The following is a 23,219-nucleotide window of genomic DNA, read 5'->3' on the forward strand; positions in this document are numbered from 1 at the left end:
GTGTATTTTCAGTAATAAAAGGCGACCTCATTGTTTTTGTGTGTTGTTGTTGCTGCCACCAGATTCCGTCACAAAACACTGCAAGAATCGGACGTGATTCGGATTAAGTTTTTGTTTTTGCACTTGCTTGGAAATTCCGCCTCCATCGGAAACTGAAACCGTTTAGGCCAAAGCATTCCCCAAATTGTGCAACGAGAAAACGCTCACAAAACAGAAGCGGAGGGAAAGCGCCCGGGGAAATGGGCAGTAACTCCCACGAAAGTGGAAATTGTGTGATGTCATTTTGACTGTGTTGTTTGCTGGCTGCCTTCTGCCCGCTGCTGCTGCCTTCGAGTTAATTGAAACAACTTCCTGTGCTGCTGCTGATTTTCTGCTGCTGCCAACTGTTTTTTAGCGCCACTGTGTGCGTGTGGGAGTGAGTGCCAGTGTGAGTGAGTGCAACACGCGCTGGAGCTGGTATTTGCATATGGATATTGCCAGTTGTGCTGAATTATTCGCCGTTAAAAGCACACGGATAATTGGTCATTAAGTGCCCCGCACATATGCTTCGCTTTTATTTTGCGGGAGAAGAAGGGGAAGCAGAGAACCAACTCACACACACACACACACACTGAAAAGAGAAAAGGTGAAACGCACGCATACCAACGAACAACACCGCGAGTGGAGTTGAGTGGGGTTTCACACCCAACAACAAGAAAAACTCACTCCGAGTCCGGCGGCATAAACAAAAACACAATAGAAACTTTTATCGGATTTTTATCGATTTCCCTCCAAAAAACCAAATACAACAGAGGAGTGAGCTAAGCGCCAGCACAAATCCAAGATTCCGCCCAGGAAAACAACAGGAACAACGAGAGTTACACACCTGCCACGCCCACGGGCAGCTGTACCGTCCATTCGCCTCCGGAATCCTCCATTCCTAATCCCCAATTCCCCACCAAGTGATCCATCATCATGTCCACACCCAGTGGTCCGGATAGTGCCTCTTCGGATGGCCAAAGCCAAACGCTGCAGGATCTGCGCATGGAGGTGGAGCGGCTAACGCGGGAACTTGACCAGGTCTCCTCTGCCAGCGCCCAGTCCGCCCAATATGGCTTATCCCTGCTGGAGGAGAAGTCCGCCCTGCAGCACAAGTGCGAGGAGTTGGAGACGCTCTATGACAACACACGCCACGAACTGGACATCACACAGGAGGTGAGTTTAAGCTATTTATTTATCAGAATTTTTCCATATCAAATTGGGCATTTTACGGAGCTCATAACTTCGATAGGGCTTGGTAATAGGTTATATTGTACTTGTAGATTTTGTTATGGAATAACTTTAAATTGGTTTTCGTGCTAGAAAATTATTTCTTATTGAAAAGATTTCTTTTTATAAAGTTTGTGGCTTCTCTTTCATTGTTGGTTTTGCCAATAGGAAATCGAGAATACTTGTATTTATAGTCAAACACCCATTATGTCGTTATCCGCAAGTCCTTGTTGCATTACTTGCCTCATTCGTTTTCTAAGGAGAATTTTTAAACTTTATTTACTGTAGAATATTCCTAATTATAAACTATTAAATACCACAAATCAATAGATTTTAAACTGTTAAGAATTTTATTTTTGTTGCTATGAATCTGATCAGAAACGTTTATAGAACGGCTTGTCTGATAAGAATATGATAAATGCAAAACGAAAAATATTATTTCGCTTACAATTCTAGAAATGAATTTTAAATTATTTATTTTACGCTTCTAGGCTAATTCTTTAATGCCCAAAGTTAGATTATCTGACTTTAAGAGATACGCTTTGTGTGTTTCAATCCTTATTTAAGTTTGGCTAGATGGCTTTGTCAAAACCTTTCCAACTAGACTTCACTGTGGTTACGTTTCTGATCCGTTTTCAAGCAGTCGCCGCTTATCTGCTCGCCCAACTAGCACACACACACTGACCAGCACTATTACCTGTGAGCACACACAAAGAAAACCTTTCCACAATCGCCATCAATTTGTCTTGCTGGCAAATTAACTCGCTCACCTGTTGGCCGGCCAGTCGCTCTCTCTCTCTAAACGCCTCTTCCGTTCTCTCTTTGTTGTTTGTTGTCTCTGCCTCTGTCTGTGTTTGGTCTAGCAGAAATAATTGCGATCAACTCGCTGATCATGAAATCGACCATATGGTCACGTGCTGGTGTTATATACACAGAGAAGCTTCGCTAAATGAAACAGCTGTTTAGTAAATGAGTTAGTGCATTAAGCTGATGGATGTGGCTTCAATCCAAGTCCAGTCTCGAGAGTCACCTATCAGCACTCGCCATGTAGGTGGTAGGTTTGGATTATAGAATTTCCACTGTATTCATATTGTAATAGGGGCTTGCGGTACTCTTAGCCGGCTCAGTGAACGCACTCACTCAGTTACTCCCCTGTCCACCAATCTCTATGTTCTCCAAACAATTTCGCTCAATTTGCCTCAACACAGGTCTAAGCTTAGTTTTTTTATGCTTAAAATGCCGCTGTATCTTTTGTTTGCCGCCGTCAACACGGTCAATCCATTTTTGTCATTTCACGTTGCACCTGTGTCCTGCTTCCACTTCCCATTCAACCAGCCTTCCTTTCCAATTAGTCCTCGCCATCGAAAGGCATTTCCGCTGGAATTTCCCCTGGCAGCGGATTACAGGACTCGAACTGCATTGCCAGGCGAAAGGGAAAAGTTTCGTCCTTTTTTTGCGCCAGTAAAAATCAAATGGGGGAAACAAACAATAATCATTCTGCCGTCTATTATCATTCCTCTGCTGTCTGCTTTGTGTTTCTTCATTTTTTGTGGTCTTTTTCCAACTTTATTTTGGCTTTGTTATTCTGGTAATTAAAGCGGTTGCTAAAACAAAAGTTGGTTTAGGCCTGATTGGTGCTTAAGGGGAGAGAGGTGAAAACAGTTAATAAAGCAAGTTGCTGGAAATGTTTCAACATTTCTCTTTGAGTAAATAGAATGGAAATATACATATGTAGTTGCTAAAATCTGAATATGTATGTAAAAGGGGTTCTATTTATTAAGGAAATTTATTGTTAAAGTCTGCATATTAGGGGAAATCCTGATTTTTGAAGATAAACTTGTGGTATTTGATTCAAAACCAATTTTCGATTATTTCAGTAACATGTGTTATCGCAGCCAACTATCATCTCTAGCAGGAAAATATCAAAACGCTTCTTTAAAAACTTTAAATTTTTCTTATTGGCATTTTAAATTCATAAATAACTCTTCTGTATCCATGTCTTACATTTTAATGTGTTTACTTATGTTTTTTAATCATTAAGAAGTGTAAGTAAATATTGTAAAGGAATATAGGATGGGAATTTCGTCACGTTTTTGCCTCAGCCGTAAGCTATCGGTAGTATCGATAGTAAAAGTATCGAATAAAGTTGCCTTTCATTCGCTTGTCATCCTCACAAAATTGCGCTTTATTTCTCGACACTTCAATTGGCGTCAAAGTATTATTAAAACTTTATTTTGTTATAATGGACGAGAATCTGAGTCTGGACGAGATCATTGAGCTACGCAGGAAGAGCAATCCTAACTTTGCTCGAGGTGTGTCCAACAAGCCAACAAACTCAGTTGATTACCGGAATAGATACTACCAGGGGACACATCGCAAAAGAAAAGACTCTGCCAACACCTATCATAGGAAGTGGCGACCGTCGTCGTCGTCGTCTTCATCGCCGCCGGTAAAACCTGCCAGGAGCATCAGTTGGCAACCAAACTATGGTAGGAATCGGTACCTGCCCCCCATGAACACGGGGTTCCTGCATCGCCCTTTCAACCCATCACTTAAAAAGCACAGGGGCTATGTAGATCTTGACAATATGCAGGACATGGAGGATGAAGAGATCATTTGCGCCCTCGAAGTGGGCTGTAAAAGGAAGAAACCATCATCGCCAATAGTCACCATTAATTTGGACACAGATGATGAATCAGAAATGTCCAATGCTCCCCGTTCTACTCCTCCGAAGAAGACGAAAAGCAATGACTTAGATCATGGACCTCGGAAAATTCTGGCTTCTGTAGTTAAGCAGATCCACGATAAGGAGGATCATCGCGGTATGTCTATGAATAAACTGGGTTTTCGCATTCTGGTGAGCAATCTGGATCCATATGTGACCACTTCCGATATACGCGAGGTCTTCTCCCAAATTGGAACGCTGTACGAAGCTAAAGTGATTCGACCCGGTACTGCCGAGGTTGTTTTCAAATCCTTGGAAGATGCCAGAGCGGCCGTGAAGGAGTATCACCGTCGAGAGTTAGATGGTCAGCCAATGCATTGTGTACTAATCAATGTCGAACCGCCAGTCGTTAAGGTGGACGTTGATGTACTCCATTCGGTGCTCTTTGGAAACCAGAAAGAGAGCCGGCCTTTGTTTAGTGGAAAACACAAAAATCGAAAGTAAAAATTGCAAGCTTTGCAAGCGCATTGAAAATGTTTCTTTGATTTGTTATAGTTACTTTATTCCTAAATATCCGTTATGATCAGAAAATAAACATTAATTGGAGTTACTAGTTGGGAAAAGTTATATTTTTGTATCTAAACATTCTTTATCTAATCGAAAAACAAGAAATAATTCTTATTTATTTACAAGATTGATTTTGTAAAATATGCAGAATACAAAAAAGTTTATAATCCAAAATGTTGGTATTCCATTCGTTGTCTATTTTATGAAAAATAAATCGAGATCTTTAAGTTCAAACACCAGAGAAGCGAAGGATTCTTTAATTTATAAGGAATATATTATATTTCCCCTAGTAGATTATTAATTATCCAAGAACATAAGTAATGAAGGCTTTACTCAGTTTAAAATATGTCATAAAACTACAACTGGAAAGATCTGACATAAAACAGAGGGCGTTAACACCAGCAACAGAAACACATTTTTTATATAAGAATATACACATGTACATAGTTTATATTCATGAATCTCTGCTTTTAGAACAAAAAGCATGCCAATTAATTGTACGACAGGTGGTGCACTCGTACCTTGGCTTGATAGTTTCCAGCTTGTTGGATTTGAACTCAACTGAACTTTTACGAGAACACAAAAAGTGCGAGAGCAAAACCAACACCCCTCTGCCAGCCCCTTCTTTCCCCCCTTACAAACACACACACTCACACACCCCCACACAATTGCACGTTTTTAATGGATGCTTAAAATTAAAAATTTTCGCAACGTCGACGGCAACGTCACTGCGGGCATTTTTCTGTCCCTGCCGCTCTGCTCCTCCAACTCGGAAACTTGGCAAAAATTGCAGAGCAAAGGGGTAAGAACAGGGACAGCAGGAGGAGGGGGACATATTTCCACTTGTAATCAAGATATCAGCCGTGGGCGACCCCACCATGAAGTGACATAAATCAGCGGCGACGGGAGCAAGGCGGAGCAAAGTTTCCGTCTTCGGGCCATGGTGTGAAATTAGCTTACTAAAATTAATCGGATATTTTCCAAAGTGCCCGAGGCACGGAAAATATTTCATCCACTCGACATTAATGCAATAGAATTTCGATTATGTCTAGGTCAGGTCAGGGAGTGCCATTACATGTTACACAATTACTGCTATGGTTATAGAGTCGTTATTATATAATTTAGGCCTAACCCAAACGGAATATTGGAATAAATATGCTTGCTGGTTTGAAACCACAAATTAAAAATAATGCTTCTGATTGCTGGAAAATCCTGGTTATCCTGAAACTGCTAATTTCGATGCCATCACTGTAACTGCAAATTGGCAGCTACAGGACCGCAGAACAAATATTTACCCAGTTTTCGGGGGGAATCCTGCGAACTGTCAGCCACATTTGGCAATTTATTCAGTTAGCTGAATCAGAGTTAGTGCAACAACAGAGGCAAATGCTGGGGGAAACACGTTGTTGTTCTGGTGATTGTAACTGCGGCAATTAAAAGGGCCCGAAACAAGGGCCATAAAACGAACGATGGACGCAGTGGCCAACACTTGTACGCCCCTATATATATGCCATGTCGTGTGGGCTTAGCTTTGGGTGCGGGTGCCTGGGTGTGGGCCATATTTTATGGCTTACATTGCATCGCATCGCGCCACCGCCACCATCAAGGACATTCTGTCCATTGGCAGGAACATTCCCGTGTCCAGCGTAGTTTTGTGCGCTCCGTGCGGTTGCCTAACTTTGCTACTTTCCACCCCAAAAAGTTTTTAACACAAAATTTAATAATTAATCACGTTATTTGTCCTGGCTGGTGGCATTTAATATACGACAGGAAAACTATCAAAAATGTAAGGAAAAGTTGGAAAATAAATGGAAAGTTTTACAATTTGTTATTGGCTTTGAAGTTAAGTAATTTTCTTTAATGTTTATAAATCATTTTAATGAAACTCTTCTAAAATTATCCAATAATCCAAGCCGTTATCTAAATCCCACAATATCGCTTGGCTTACTCTACTTAATTTACGGTCCTTGCACATCCTGCCAAATGTTTATCCTAGCCGAATCCATGCCAGACAATAACAATTAGAATAACAGCAGCAACGTCAAAGCCACAGGATAAAGGATGTAGAGCAGGAGCAACAGGGAAAATAAAACCCAACCGACGAGAAGGAAAAAATTATAATGATTTGACACTGATGTTCTGTTCTTTTGGCGCAAATTGCAATTCTACGGCAATCAAACTGGCAGCAGGAGCAGGAGCAGGAGCAACTGCAACAGCAACAGCCGCAATGGGGGCCATGGGCGGGTTAAGTTGGCAAGGGTTAAATGTGGCACTTGAGCACTGACAAAACATGTTTCCGTCGACGGCACCGGCTCAGATACACTGAAAATAAAAACAATATTGTTTTTTATATAGAAATGTATATATATTTTTATATTATTTTAAAAGTTATTACTAAGTTTATATGTACACAAGGATATTTTTGCATACAAATATTTCTTTTTCCCCATTTCTAACACATTTTCAGGGATCTAGTGGCATGTTTTCTTATTTCCCAAAGATTTTTCTTCCGAGTGCAGAGACACTGTTTTTGTTTGTCTGACTCGGCTGTAAGGAAATGGTTGGTGGGGGAAAAGTGTTGTATTTCCCGCCAACTGAAGCCATCTCCCCTCCCGACCCGCCCAGTTTTCCCCAATGAATTGCAAGCAATGAAAATGTAAAGTACACAGACTTGTGACGATGATGAGCAAAAATCTGGGCAAGGATGCAAGCAGGCGGAGGGCAACTGTTGTGACAATTGCAGTTTTCCAGCAGAGGTAGGGGCTCTGGCGATTGTCCTGCATAATGATGGTGCAATTTATTTGCGTAAACTTTTTGGCCCAGGCTCCGCCAATTGGCCGGGATTGGAAGTCTGCCAGAAATGGTAAGGGAAGCTGGCTCTTAACACGTTCTTCCTAGAATGCGCATCCATTGCATTTCACTGCATGTGTTCCTGACTATTGGCTGTTAAATGCGCTCGAAATGTTTGCACAGGACATGAAATGGATGCGCGGTGCATTATGCAACCCATCCATTGCATCGCACAGCATTCGCAGCTGGAGCGAATCTTTATTATTTCTCTTTTTTTTTTAGTGGCGCTCTCTTTCAAGGATTTCGCATGGCCCGCTGCGTCCATTCCGTATTTCCTGCTGATGGTTGGAGCTTTTTTACTTATGTATATATGTAGTCAGTCCATTCGTTTTTGTGTGGCTTTTTACGCAGTCGAAAAATAGAGCTGGTGGAAAGGCTTCGTGTTTGGTGCACATTATCATGCCATTTTAGGATTTTGCTAATGAGAAAAGACTAGTTTTTGCAAGAGACTAATCAGCTTTGAATTTATGTATTTAACATATTTTGAAAAGATTGTTTCTAGATATAGCTTTAAAATTTCAATTCCATACCTGAATATCAGAGAAAATACTTTGGGAAACAGTGGTTAACTTGGTTATAAGTTGCATTGTTTTAAGATACAAAGATATAAGTTTACTTACCAAAATGATTCAACCACCTTAAAAGTGCTTTCTTTAAGTTTAAGTATGCCGTCATAGCTGTTAAATAAACGAAAATTCTTTATCCAAAATCACACTTCTGTGCAATTTGTACCAAATCCTCTAAAGAATTCTAAACTATACCACATTAAAGTCCTTTTAAAATTCAAAACCATTGTTAGCACACTCACGGTTAAGTTTAACAAGATTTCCGCCGTATCCTTTTAGTGCGAGAAGCAAAAGGGTATTCCCGCAGCTTCCTTTTGCCCCTGCATCTGGCATATTTTTTACGAATTCGCATTTCGTTGAGAACGTAATTTGAGTTCTTTTGTGTCAGCTTCCATGCTTAAAAAAAAAATTATTTCCACACCGTCAACGCACATTCGCACACACACTCGCAATGATTTTCGCAATTTTCCGGCTGCAGTTTTAGTCGCTTTTCTGGTTGTCGTTTTCTTTTGTCGTTTTTGGCGACATTTCAAATTCACAGAGAGAAAGAGAGAGTGTCAAGCTGGTGCATTGACATGATGGCCACAAATGCGACGGTTCTCCATTTTCCATTTCCCATTTCTGGTACACTGGCACTCATTGTTCGTGTGTGGGTTAAAAATTGCAGGGCCTACATTAAGCGTGCACTGAGAGAATATGTTTTCAAGCTATTAAATCAAAAATGCAGTAGTTTTTTTTTGTAACATTTTTTAAATGCAATTTGTAGGCACATTTTCCACATTGATTGCCCGGTGTGTATCTGGTTATTGTTGCACTTTCAGGCATTTTGACATTTAAATTTTCATGCGTTCCATGAGAGTGAAGCCGGGACTGGAACTGGAAAGGAGGAGGAGCAGTTAACGAACTGGGCGTGGTGTCACCCTGCGCAATCTGTTCAGCCATTCATGGCATACTTTATCAACCGAACCCACTCTCTATACCAATTCCAAACCCACTGGACCACCCACTCCTCTGACCAGGAGAGGAAATTGTTATAGTCGCTCCTTGTTTATGTTGTTGTTTTGCCACGTAAGTGCCCCAAACTCAAAGGCAAACACAGACATTGGTGTGTGCACTCCAAAATTCTGCTCATCGCCTTCATAATGTGGGCAATCTGCTCTATTTTTAGTGGCCTCCTCGGTCAGGAGGAGTTTCATTGCAGTCATCCCGGCGAGCTGATAGCTGATGGCAACAGCTGCTGCAGCTGCTGGTTCGGGGAGTACCTCTATATCTGTCCATACACATAGACAAAAATAATGTAATCTTTTGGTAATTCGTAGTTTTTTATTTTAGATATTTTATTTTAAATTCTGTGTTAGTTAATTTGGTTTCTTGTAGAATGAATATAAATTTGGTTAATTTGTTATTTTTCTTATATAAAGTACGCAATTTTTCTCTGTGCCCTAATGCACTGGGCCCCCCTTCTCTCACTGTTTAGGCCATTTAGACGGGATCTCTCGCATTCTAATCCCAACCATGGCATGGATTGTGAAACAATCTAGCAGATATAAGCGAGGGAAGGAAGGGATGGCACTGCGATGGGAGCGTTTGTCATTAAGGGGCAGGCGGTGGCTGGGTGGTTCAGACCCGGTGTCTGGCCTATGCCAAGTACATAGTAGTGGCTGTGGCTATGGCAGTGCTCTGCTCTTGTCTGGCCCTTGTGAACTGTGCTAATATTTGCTCGAGTTAATTAAAAATCTTTTCTAATTTGCATAAAGTTTATGCCGTCATTTGTTTGCGGCCTGTTGCCCGCTCGATGGCGTCACTAAACAAACGCTTTCACTGTGACAAAAAATTGGTTTTTATTTTATATTCTTATATTTTTTTTCTTTTGAGGAAAAGCTTTGAATAATTGTTTTGTTAAAGGTGTGGATTTTTTTTCTAGATTCTAACTAATTGTTTAGCCTTAAATACTTAAATTAATCTGGTTCTTATTTCAAAGAAGATGCTATTATAACTTCCTTATCTTTGAAATGGAGAGATAATAATGACTGTGGAAAGTACATCTGTAATCTTATGATACTGGTATACCTTTGGTATTCTCATTAGCTAAAGGAATGCTTTTATAAACCGCCCGCATAGCCAAAACCTTTGATAATTATCTACCACTAGCCAGAGCCAGGAAAGCGTTTTCTTCGCATCTCTAAGGTTTTTCTTACCCTCTACCAAAGGGTATTATAATTTTGGTGTTCAGTTTGCAACGGATGGCTCATAATTAGTATATGAAAATAGCCTTAAATCTTTTGTAAACTAAAATATCTTAAACGTTCTATATGACCTTCTTTACGTCACCTTTTTAAGGGATTTCAGTACCCCTACAATTTACCCCCGAATAAAACAATTATATCCTGTATCACTAAGTGTATTACCCCTTCGACTTCCCCAATTCAGCTTCCTTTTTGGTCGTTGTCTAGTTGAGTCTCATTTAAGAGGCGCCTTGCAATTTAGTTGCATGAATGTGTGACAGCTTTAGGCAACTGAAATTCCATCCGAGACTCTTTGGACCCGCCTTGGCCTTTTGTTTGCTTTCTCTGCCTCCGCCTCCACCTCCACCTCCGCCTCCTTCTCCGCCTCCTTCCCCTTCTTCAGATTACACTAATTAACGAAATGCACTTGGCTTAAAGGGGAAGGAGGGGAAATGTGTTGGGGCTTCTGAGTTTGTGTTGTGGGTGTGCAATTGTCAAATTGAGAAGGCAAAAACAACAAGAACAACGAGAGCTGACGTAGCTGGCGATAATTATATGGCCAGAAAAAAAGAAATAGAACCTGGGAATGAAAAGAGTGTTGGCTGTGTGCAGAGAAGGTTGGCCAAATAAAAGGGGTTAAGGAGGCGATGCTAATTACATGGCTTTTAGGGGAGAACCAAAGCCAAAGGAGGAAAGTTTCTCCTACAACTTGATGCAGTTTCCGTTTTGCCAAATCCCTGAAACGTGGTCATTCCACTGGCTACCACTTGAGAATTTTGTTTGAGGCACAGTTTTTATGACGACGATGATGATGATGATCATAAGCGAGGAACTCGTGAAGCACGTACTCCAAATGGCCCCCATTCAAAATATGCCCAACGAGCAACGAACGGAGACGTTAGGGGTTGAGATTTCAATTAAAGCCGCCACAGGATTAAATATATGAGCCACACATTTAACCCTGCTCTCGTTCTTTCCATTTTATACTGGCTCCACTCCCACTGACTGACCATATGGACGTGGTCGGTCTCGAGCGCCCAGTTAAGGGCTTGGCCTGGCCCCATAAACATCCCACATTCGTGTTTACCTTTGCGCTGGTGCTTTTAATCCTGGGCGTGTCTCTGGCCACCGTTAACCTTTATGTGCTCTCTTGCGTCTTTAATGCGATTTCCAACACTGCCTGGAAAGGAAAGCCAGTCGCAATTAACAAAATCCAATAATTGCAGACCAACGAGTCCGTTATCTCCTTTCGCCCACTCACTGCTGCCAGTGGATGCATATTTCCCACTGGACTTGATAAATAATTACAGGCGGATTCTGAAAGATAATTCTTTGCCGGGCCAAGCTTACTCTATGGCACTTCTATAAAAAAATATATTTATTTATTTGTTTATTGTTATAGGAATAGCAAATATCTGCGATTATAATTTATAAATAATCTTCTTACCTCTGACCTTACCTCTAACGATATACTCAGACTCACATCAAGTGGGCAGAGGCAAGGATAAGTGTCTTAAGATGTTATCCGCATTAAATTCAAAAGATATTTCTAAATGCAACAAGATAATAGTCATTAAAAAGCAAAAATATAACCCTGAAAGGAATCATACATCTCAAAATTAGTTTTGTAAATGTCAAAAGCTTAAAATTAAAAAATCTAGATATGATTCAATTTAAAAAATAATTTATATATTCTTGATTATTTAAGTAACCAAATGACAACTTAAAATTCTCAATTTTGTGCTTTTCATATAACAAGAAGGAATCCTATAAATTATTTAAAAGAATCTTCTTCGTCTCTCATACAACACACCCCTTCTCACAGCAATTCAGATAGGGAATTTAATAAAAAATAAAAAAGCCAGTGAAAGGCAGGGGCGTCATCAGCATCAGACCAAACAGTCAGGCTGGCGGCAGAAGAGCTCCCGAGTGGCCAACGCCCCTCTCGTGGCACTCCAATCCAATCCCCTCCCTTGTGATTGTGTGGGACATGCAAATGGCTGCAATAAAATCGCTGGCATTCGCGGTGGGCAGGCAGGAAACTTTTATGATTACTTTGCTTTGGTGCAAAACACTTCTGTCTCACGCCTCCCTCATCAGACACGTGCTTCACATTTTTTTCCGTTTGATTATTGCAGGCGCTGACCAAGTTCCAGACCTCGCAGAAGGTAACCAACAAGACAGGCATCGAGCAGGAGGACGCCCTGCTAAATGAGTCCGCTGCCAGGGAGACATCCCTCACCATGCAGATCTTTGATCTGGAGAACGAGATCAAGCAGCTGCGTCATGAGCTGGAGCGGGTGCGCAATGAGCGCGACAGAATGCTCCAGGAGAACTCGGACTTTGGCCGGGACAAAACCGACAATGAGGCGGAGCGACTGCGTCTCAAGTCCGAGCTAAAGGACCTAAAGTTCCGAGAGACGCGCATGCTGAGCGAGTATTCGGAGCTGGAGGAGGAAAACATATCGCTGCAAAAGCAGGTTTCCAACCTGCGCAGCTCCCAGGTCAGTCTAAGGACAACATCCATCTCGAAGGGAGTCTTGAAAATAACATTTTTGTAATTTTCCAGGTGGAATTTGAAGGTGCCAAACATGAGATTCGTCGCCTCACCGAGGAAGTTGAGATTCTGAATCAACAGGTCGATGAGCTGGGTAATCTCAAGAAGATTGCCGAGAAGCAAATGGAGGAGGCTCTAGAGGCTCTGCAGGGTGAGCGCGAGGCGAAATATGCGCTGAAGAAGGAGCTGGACGGGCACCTGAACCGCGAGTCCATGTACCACATTAGCAACCTGGCCTACAGCATACGTAGCAACATGGAGGACAACGCCAGCAACAACTCGGATGGCGAGGAGGAGAATCTGGCGCTCAAGCGTCTAGAGGCTGATCTTAGCACCGAACTGAAGTCTCCCGACGGCACCAAGTGCGATCTCTTCTCGGAGATCCATCTGAACGAGCTGAAGAAGCTGGAAAAGCAGCTGGAGAGCATGGAGAGTGAGAAGACTCATCTGACGGCCAATTTGCGAGAGGCGCAGACGAGCCTAGACAAGTCTCAAAACGAGCTGCAGAACTTCATGTCCCGCCTGGCCCTTCTCGCTGCCCATGTGGATGCCCTCGTCCAGCTCAAAAAGCAGATTGATGTGAAGGAACAGGGCGGCAAGGAGAGCGACCACAAGAAGGAGGAACTGGAACAGCAGCTGCGTGCTTTGATCTCGCAGTATGCCAACTGGTTTACGCTTTCCGCCAAGGAGATTGACGGCCTCAAGACTGACATTGCCGAGCTCCAAAAGGGCCTCAACTACACGGATGCCACCACCACGCTGCGCAACGAGGTGACCAACCTGAAGAACAAGCTCCTGGCCACGGAACAAAAGTCCCTGGATCTGCAGAGCGATGTGCAGACCCTAACCCACATCTCACAGAATGCTGGCCAAAGCCTGGGCTCAGCTCGGAGTACTCTGGTGGCTCTCAGCGACGATCTGGCCCAGCTGTACCACTTGGTGTGCACCGTCAATGGGGAAACGCCAACGCGTGTCCTGCTGGATCACAAGAGCGACGATATGAGGTAAGTTTTTTTTACAGAAAATTGAAAGAATCTAGAAGTTTATACTTAACCTGTTGCATTGCAGCTTCGAGAACGACTCACTGACTGCCATCCAATCGCAGTTCAAATCTGATGTCTTTATTGCCAAGCCACAGATCGTGGAGGATTTGCAGGGCCTGGCGGATTCCGTGGAGATCAAGAAGTACGTGGACACGGTCAGCGATCAGATCAAGCATCTGAAGACAGCCGTGGAGCATACCATCGATATGAACAAGCACAAAGTGCGCTCCGAGGGAGGCGATGGTGAGTATTTAATAAGGATAAGTTATTATTTATTATGTAATCTAACAATAAAACCCTTTACAGCCCTGGAGAAGGTCAACACCGAGGAGATGGAGGAGCTGCAGGAGCAGATAGTCAAGTTGAAGAGTTTGCTGTCCGTAAAACGCGAGCAAATCGGAACTCTGCGCAACGTGCTCAAGTCAAACAAGCAAACCGCCGAGGTGGCTCTCACCAATCTTAAGTCCAAGTACGAGAACGAGAAGATCATCGTCAGCGATACCATGTCCAAGCTGCGTAATGAGCTTCGACTGCTCAAGGAGGATGCGGCCACCTTCTCCAGTAAGTGGGTGCTATTTCTTCGTTTGATTTACATTTAACATGTTTAATTATTACCAGGTCTGCGTGCCATGTTTGCCGCACGCTGCGAGGAGTACGTTACTCAGGTGGATGATCTCAATCGCCAGCTGGAGGCTGCCGAGGAGGAGAAGAAGACGCTCAACCAGCTGCTACGCTTGGCTGTCCAGCAAAAGCTGGCCCTCACCCAGCGTCTTGAGGAGATGGAAATGGACCGGTGGGTGCACTTGGGTCGTTAAAAGTCAGCTGCATCATCAAGAAACCCTTCCAAAAAAACAAAAACACACACATTCACATCCCTATCGCTCCATCACAGTTCCTCTTCTCATCTCCCCTTTTACACCCCCAAAAAAAAAAACCCCCAGAGACTCCAGCAATCGGTAAGCACCTGCATGTATATGGCTGCCAAATGAGTTTGCATGCGCTAACCTGCTGCTGGAATCCGCCTAACTACATAATACAAAAACGCTGATTGTGCTGATGAATCGTTGGAAATTTAACTGAAGTGAAATCGATCAAATTTGTATGGTTTAAAATGTTTTAAAATATTAAAAATATATTTGATAGCTGAAAAGAAGAAGCTTTGAACTATGCAAATGAAATCTTATGATCCCAGAACTCAAAATTTCACTCTATTTATACTAAATTAATTACTAAAACCTTTTAAAATTTGTATTTCCTTAATTTAAAATGCTTGCAAAATACTATTTAGTTATCTTTGACAGAAAACTCCTAGCACTCCATATCAAAAATTCCTTGTTGACCAAATTTGATCGATTAAAGATTTAATCTAAAAAGTTCTGTATCCTCAACTAACAAATATTCTGTTTTTCCCCCCTTTCAAAAACAGCGAAATGCGTCACGTGCGTCGCCCAATGCCCGCCCAGCGGGGCACCAGCGGCAAGTCCTCGTTCAGTACGCGTCCATCGAGCAGGAATCCAGCGAGCGGCAACACCAATCCCTTCTAACATAAGATCAGCGTGCAGCGTAAACTTTTGGCTTTGGTTTATACTTTGCTTAAGTTGTAAATTCGTTGGAGTTCCTGCCGAGCGAGAGAGAGAGAGGAAGGTACACGCGATATCCTACATGTCCAGGCTCTATCCAACTATCCAGCTCTACTATAACTACGTTTGTTTGTATTGTATTTGTATTTATTGAAAGTTTAGTTAGATGAAAGGTTTGTGTTAGACGAGGAAGCAGACGAGAATGGTTAGTTACTTAAACGTCCAATTAATTTAATTAAACGAAAAGATGGCAAGATTAAGCAAAAGATTAAATGATAACGTAACGGATTGTATTTTTCTATATATTCACATGACGTGAATGTGAATTTGATTACGTCTTACGTTTGGTTCGATTCGAGTTTTGTTAACTTTCGCGTTGATTGTTTCGATTTTTGTTATCAACGCTGTGCGCAAGCGATAAAATTGACAAACCCAAAAACGATAAATAAGTTGAGATGTTAAACTCGCATGAAATTGACGATATTGGCAACTGAACCACGTATTAATTGGCCTGCCCCGATAACCGAGAGTATTTTCACAAGGCCCAAGACCGTTAATGTACGTAAAGAACCAGAGGCCGAACTGGGCCGTAATATAACATATGTATGTAACCGATGGTTTTCAGCCATTGAACTAAGAGTAGCAACAACCTAGCTACTCGTCTCAAAGACGATTCTGAATGATGATGAAGATATTTGTATTTATTGAGCGGTATTGTGGCCGTCCTCAAATGAAGAAGTCGTAGGAAATTAATTATTATTTGCAATGAAGAAAAAAACCTAGTTTTTTGTGGATTATTTAGCATTAATTATGCAGACATACCTTATGATTTGTGCATTATTATTTAATTTAATTAATAAATTGCAAAAAAATATAAAAATATTAGCCAGTAAATGCTGATTTGTTTTCATTTCTTTATAATTTATAAAAGTTGCAGCAATAATGGCTTGCCTGCCTATGTCAAACAGCCTTAAGACGATGTATTGTTTAAATAAGAATTAACCAACTATGATGACTACCAAGCAGCTTAGCCAACAAAATACAAAATAACGAGACAACGCGTTAAAGTTTAAATAGAGGATATTATTACGTAGCGAATTGAACACAAATCGAAAGTAGTGACAGCAGCCAGAGCACTTTCTGTAGTGGTATTTTAATTACTCAACCCCGAACCCCTCCAAGAAACAGAAACTAAACTAACTTTGTTGCTTCTATTTGTGTTCTCGATGTTTTTTCGTTGTCAATCGGAAGGGATCGATCGATGTTCTACATGAAATTTTATATATACAAGATCGTATATTGTGTAAATTACCGAGCCATTAAATTGAATTTATATTTAATAAACACAGACACACACACACAACCACAACGTCCATTCATGCATTCACAGATAAACTCCTCGGAGTTGCCTATAGCAATTATTTAAAGGAGAACGAACAGCTCTAACCAATTGTAAATATATTTATATACTTAAATAAATATGTCAGTTAGCTGAAACATATACATATGGAGGCGAGAGAAACGAAGCGAACAAAACAAATTGCATACATATTTCAAAATGATTTTATTGTAATTTTTACCGTCCCTTTTTGCGAACGAACAAAAATACAAAGTCTATTTACGCAACTCACTGAACCAATAACGAACGAACAAGAAGCACTTCACCTTATGTTTCGTGTCCAAACAAAAGTCCGAGAAATCACATATATAACTCATACATCGATATCGATCCAACAGGCCAAAGTATTGATAGCCAATATGCAAACTACATACATAAATCGTATAAATAACTCAAGAGAATAACTTCAATTAGAGACTATTGATAACCGCAGAACAGAGGAAAGTAAAAGACAAAACCAAAAGCAAAAATAGTTTTCTATTTCCCAAAAGAAACAAAAAATTAACAAAAATAAATATATAAATATAACAAACAAGGAAGAGAAAAAGCAATTGAATTTAAGATTTGAGGGATATTTAATGTAAGTTTTACGATAATTTGCCGGCAAACTGCATTAACTTTGCATGTGGTAACTGTGGACATATGAGAAATGCAACAGAGTGTGCAAGAGAGATACATAAATTATACAAAAATACTTATTGCAAAATATGTGAAAATAAAGAAATTAGCAAATATGAGTTTGAGTTGTAATCAATTTGGGGCCTCATAGAAAAGGAAAGTGAAATTTTTACTAGTATGTTGAATTTGTTGTGTTTTATGTTGAAAAACTAACCTAAATATTTTTTAAAAGACTCTTTATTTTATTTTTAACTTAATACATAAAAATTAATTTTAATTTTTAAATATTTTCCTGTTCTAAATTATTTATTTCTAAAGGGCTTATAATTAAATGAAAATAACCAACATAGCTCACGCCTATGATACTCGTACAAGGCAGCTTCTGTCAGTTACCGCGTCCACACAGTGTGTGGCACACACTGCATTTTTCAACCAAATGACAGCGGTTCAAACCCCACAGTGGGCAAGTTTAAAATTCAAAATTTAATAATACGTTTTTTTTTCATTTTCTTTTTATTTTACTTTTTTTTTTAAATTATTTTATAATTTGTAATATATTTTTTACGATTTTACAAGCACCTACATATGTACGTACCCAGGCTTCCACAACCGAAACCCACCCCGAATGGTACTGCTGGGTTACCTGACCGGCGCATTGCATTGGTTGTGCTCTTGTGATTCCCAAGTACAGATTCCGCGCCGAGTATGTATAAATACCGCGTCAAAACCTCTTCCTTCGGAAGTGTATTCTGTGATTCTGTGCATCGATCGATATATAGATAGCCATATCTGTTTATCAGATCTGCTCAGTGCCGACCCTCCGTCACACTTTGTTTCCCAGTAATTCTGCCTGGCATTGCTGTGGCAACACGTTCGGTTCGGCTTTCCGCTGCCTTCCGCCGGCAACGACGGGTTGTCCGGCGGTCGACGCACGGTCGTGCGCTTGTCATCCGTCGCCCCCTCCGCCCCGCGGATTCTGGTCTCGGCCGGAACACGTATTGGGCGGGGACGGGCGGCGGTGCCGGTGCTGAAGCCGACGACGTTGCCCGAGTCAGCCACTTTCAAAATTTCTTGGTTAAGTAACTTTGTAGCTTAGCTTCGGATTTTCGTAATAAAATTTGCTGTTCAGAACACTTCCATGTACGCGGCATTGCCGAGCAATTTGCCCATTCTTTTGCTGCAGGATATAAGAAAAATATATGTTTTAAAGGAATGGAATTTGATGTTTGCTAAGATAAATAAAATAAGTCCTTAATTTTTGCAAATCCTTTTAAAAGTATGCATCAAGAATCTAGAATGGCCAATCGAAACTACTATATTTTCAGTAATAGTTTTTATAGTTTAATGATTAAACTAAATAGATTAAACTTTAATCTATAAATCTATCAAGGAAATAAAACCATAATTCAATCAACCGTATACTCTAAATTTTAAAAATGTATACACAGCATGTACTTAATCCGAGATGAACTTCTGGTAAAACAATTCTAATAATATCAATATGAATAATAATTAATGCTGGTATAAAGTCATCTTCCTTAGTATGGTCATATTGGCTTAGTATGGTACTTATATTTGTATATGGTAGTTAAAATTGTATAAATGAAAAAGCCAAAACGGTTAACAGGTCATAATGCGTTAAATATCTAAGCGTGTACAAGTTGTTTTAACTTTACAGTTTGAAAAAGTATAAAATAAACTAAAAGATTTTGAACATTCTTTTCAACGAATTTTATTAAGTCGCAATAAAGGACTCTGCCTATAGTTGAAAATTAAATCTTTTCATTTTTCTTACCGCCTCTCTCCCTCCCAAATAAATCCGGTAGACCTCAGCCCAGGTTATTTCACAACAAATACCCGGAATTGGCCAAGGCCAACGGAGGTTAACTGGCGAATTGCACGCACACCGGGCAAACTCAACCAGAGCTCCCAAGGTCTCAAGGATTCTCAGGTCGGCATACTCTTTACGGATATGACCCAACGACTTAAAGTACCACTTTATTAAAATATTAGTCATTTGGTTTTGTTCATGAATCAATAACTCATACTTTATTAATATTATTCTGCATTATCTTCGTGTATACATATATTCCATAAAGTACTTGATGTTTTTGTATTCTTTGGAAAAAATTATTGACGTACTGAATTTATGATATAATTTATATTTTTTTCTGGGAAATAATTCTTTATCAATGGCTTGATTAACTATATATAAGACATACATATATACATATTATTCAGATGAAAATCTTTCGTTTTGAAGAGAACTTGATTTTGGGAGAAACAATAATTAATTTATAAATTTCTAGGAGCTGTCAAGTGTTGATTTAAAGTCGTTTTTGACTCAGACTTTGACAGAAAGCCGAGACTTTCTGGCTACAAAAACTGGGCAAGGTTCTTAAGCCAGTGGCGCTGTATACTGACTTTTAAAAGGATATTAAAGGAACATACCTGATATTAGAAAGTAATACTTGAGCAATAAACAGGAAAGATAATATCTAGTCTTAAAAATTATTAGACTCGCAGTTAGCTAATAATATTTGAACTAAATAAAACAATTATTTTATTAATTGTAAAAGATCTATTTTATCAAACTTATAATCTTATATGTAATCTTAAAATATCAGTTTCAAGTTAAAAAAATTTGACATGATTTTAAAATGATTCTGTTTAAATTTTCTTCAAAAACTTAAACTCCTTTTTAAAATCTGTGCCACTGAAGTAATCGCATTATTCACCTTCACATTGACCGGGTACCGCCAGATTGTAGGGTTAGTTGGCCTCCCGCCGTCAAGGACACGTGTCGCAGGAAGTTCAAAGAGCCGACAACCGGAAAAATCAATAATGTCGTATAGCCAGTGTACATGTGAACACGAAGGCGACTCCCTGAGCACGTGTCAGGCTGTAAGAATGGGGATATCCCTCCCCATGAAGTATTACCCAGCGGTGAGTGGACAAATATCGCGTGATTTTAATGGAAAACCCTCTGCAATTGGTTGGCGAATTCTGGGGAGTGAGTGTTTCTCCTTTGTTGTTTGATCGATGTCTGGACTCCATTAACTGGGCGTAATGCTTGTTGTTTTTCGTTCGTGCTATCAAGGCATTGTGAGTTGACTTAGGTCCTTCCATAACCCCCACTCCGATTTTATTTATTGTTGTGGAATTTCAATACTAACATTTGACATAATTCCTATTTATTTGGAATTAGCTCATGTGCATACATGGGGAAAGTCTTAAACGAGGGGAAATTTTCCCATTTGAAGAGTTTTGCATGACTTTGGGTGTTAAGATTTCTGATAAAGTATAAATGCTCGATATGCGGGGAATTTCGAACTTTAACATATCAGTTGATTTGGGGAGTTTCAGTTTTCATTCTTGAGTGCTTTTAATAAGAATTACGAGTTGTTTTCTTATTAACCATATTTACACTCATAAAAATTGTTAAATCGCAATAAATATACAATGTTCCTCCGTTTATTTAGAAATTTACCCTTAATAAGGAGCCCTTAAAACGGAAGGCCAAGTCGTATTTAGAAAATCTGTCTTGTTTTCAAGGCGATTTGCTCTAAACATGAGAAAAACTATTTTTAAATTAAATTATTAAAAAAAAAAATTAATTTAGAACGATTTTTAAAGTTTTGGGTAAATTTTCCGCTGAAAGGGGACACAATATTTTATTTTTATGTTTTTTTCTTGAGTTATGTTTTTACTGTTTGGGCAAGTTCAAGCATATGTAATACCAATATAATACTTAAATATAGAAAAATATATAAATTATTAAATTAAATTGATATATTTAAAAATGATGGGGCAGCTATTTTTATACCCTTGCAGGGTATTATAATTTCAGTCAGAAGTTTGCAACGCAGTGAAGGAGACGTTTCCGACCCTATAAAGTATATATATTCTTGATCAGCATCAACAGGGGAATCTTTCTAGATATGTCAGGAAGAAATCGATTTTTTGCCATTTTTGCAAAATTTTATAAGGGGTTACATCATTAAAATTAGCAAAAATGGCCAAAAATTTTGATTTCTTACATTTTTAAATTTGGTATGCAGTTTTTTTAAATTAATAAAAACTAACACAAAAGTGCTTTCCGAATCGAAATTAATGCATTTTTGGCTTAGTTATGATATATTTTAATTGTTACCTGCAAGGGTATACAAACTTTGGCTGACCAAAGTTAGCGTTCTTTCTTGTTTAAGTTAACATTCCCTGCTTTACTTATTAGAAACATATTTGTTATTCAAAATATACAGTTCGTGGAAAAGGAGAAAAAGTAGAACAAATGTACATATGCTTAGAATATTTCAAAAAAGCCTTATCTTCCCTGCTTACCCTTAATGAGTAATTCCACTATTAAATATTCAATATATTATGCCAATATATGGTATGTGCACAGCTCAAGCCCCTTTCATGACCGTGATTCAGCAACTTATCAAATTCCATGGAAATTGGCATCCCGAATGTCAGAGTTCGTCCGCCCGGAAAGTGAAAGCTGCTCCGGAATTCTGAACACGGAGCAAGTGAGTCACGGCATGGGGCCTCTGCCGGAGTAGAAATTAATGTCACAACAAATGCCGGCGCAGGATAATATCCTTTTTCCAGGAATCGTACGCTGATTCAGGCCTGTACGTCTTCGAGTGGTAAAGCGGGGACGCTATATACTCACACACATTTGTAGATACTCGTTGCTTCGTGCATTTTCATTCATAAACGCCGGAAAAGCTTTTCCCAAGCGACCGCTTGTGAGGATGAGTCACTACTGGAAGCACTGTGAAAAAAAGAAAATTAATGAAAGATGAGACATAATTTATTTTTGTTTTTTAAGAATATATAAAAGCAATTTTGAATTTTGAAGAATCGAATAATAGCTATTTGTTACTGTATATTTATTTATATATATTATTATTTTAATATTATTATTGATATTATTATTTATTTCTTTTTTAATATTTACCCTTTTCCTTAATAAAGATGGCATGCCATATTACGTATCCGACTCGTTGAACATAGTATGTTCAACATACCTTTGTTTAAAAAATACATTTTCACTAAAATACTAAAAACAATTGAATCCATAAAACTAAAACCCCTGTAAGTTACAAAAATATTTTTTAAAATAGGTACATAAAGATAGCAGGCAATATTACGTATCCGCCTAGATGAACATCCCTTCAGGTCAGAATCCTTAAAATCCAATTTTGCTCAATATAAAATAAATATAAAATGATATTAATAAAATTAAAACCCAGCAAAAAATAGGTCTGTCTTAGCTTTAACCTTAAAAAAATACCTAAAAATCACTAATACTTTGACTAGAGTGTCTATACTTTAATTAACTTTATAGTTGAGTAGATAATAAAAACGTAACGTAGGGATGACTAAGTTTTAAAAATACATTCATACGTTGATAAGAATTAAACAATTCTTAAATAAAGCCATAACTCACAAAGAGCCGTTGGGAATGCCTCATGTTGTATGTATTTATTTGCAACTGTTATAACATTTAAGCTTGGAGTTGCGATTGCAAGTAGTCGTCACTTTTCAGGAATTTCCCTGACTACACCAGATCTGAAGATCTAGATTTCTCGAATGACCACAAATAGAGATTGGTCGGAGGAAAACTTGTGTGGATAGCCTGGATTGTTTTGGTTTTGCTTTTGGCATTCCGTTCGAGGCGCGCTTACGTGACTCAGCACAGCTGCTGAAGAAACAGAAGCTCCCGCTCTCTGCTGTCTGCTAATCGGGCTCTCTTTACAAGTCTCTCTTCGAAGCTTAGCTTCGATCTTCCCCCTTGGTTGTTGTGTACTACTTGTATGTGTGTGACAACAACTCCGCTAAAGCTCTTGGGGCTCCCGCCACGACTTTTGGCGTATCGAAAGTTTTCGCCTGGCC

At 39.6% G+C, this 23,219-nt stretch overlaps 1 protein-coding gene across 1 annotated transcript; it reads left to right on the forward strand.

Annotated features, from left to right (window-relative positions):
* Nucleotides 1–47: 47 nt before the first annotated feature.
* Nucleotides 48–17,434, forward strand: BicD (protein bicaudal D). Its single transcript, XM_017170230.3, has 7 exons — nucleotides 48–1,194; nucleotides 12,260–12,625; nucleotides 12,691–13,682; nucleotides 13,747–13,964; nucleotides 14,028–14,282; nucleotides 14,340–14,514; nucleotides 15,148–17,434. The coding sequence occupies exons 1-7, from the start codon at nucleotides 955–957 to the stop codon at nucleotides 15,263–15,265; spliced, it is 2,364 nt and encodes a 787-aa protein (XP_017025719.1). The 5' UTR covers nucleotides 48–954; the 3' UTR covers nucleotides 15,266–17,434.
* Nucleotides 17,435–23,219: the final 5,785 nt, after the last annotated feature.

Source organism: Drosophila kikkawai, chromosome 2L (assembly GCF_030179895.1).
Source record: "Drosophila kikkawai strain 14028-0561.14 chromosome 2L, DkikHiC1v2, whole genome shotgun sequence".
Taxonomy (NCBI): domain Eukaryota; kingdom Metazoa; phylum Arthropoda; class Insecta; order Diptera; family Drosophilidae; genus Drosophila; species Drosophila kikkawai.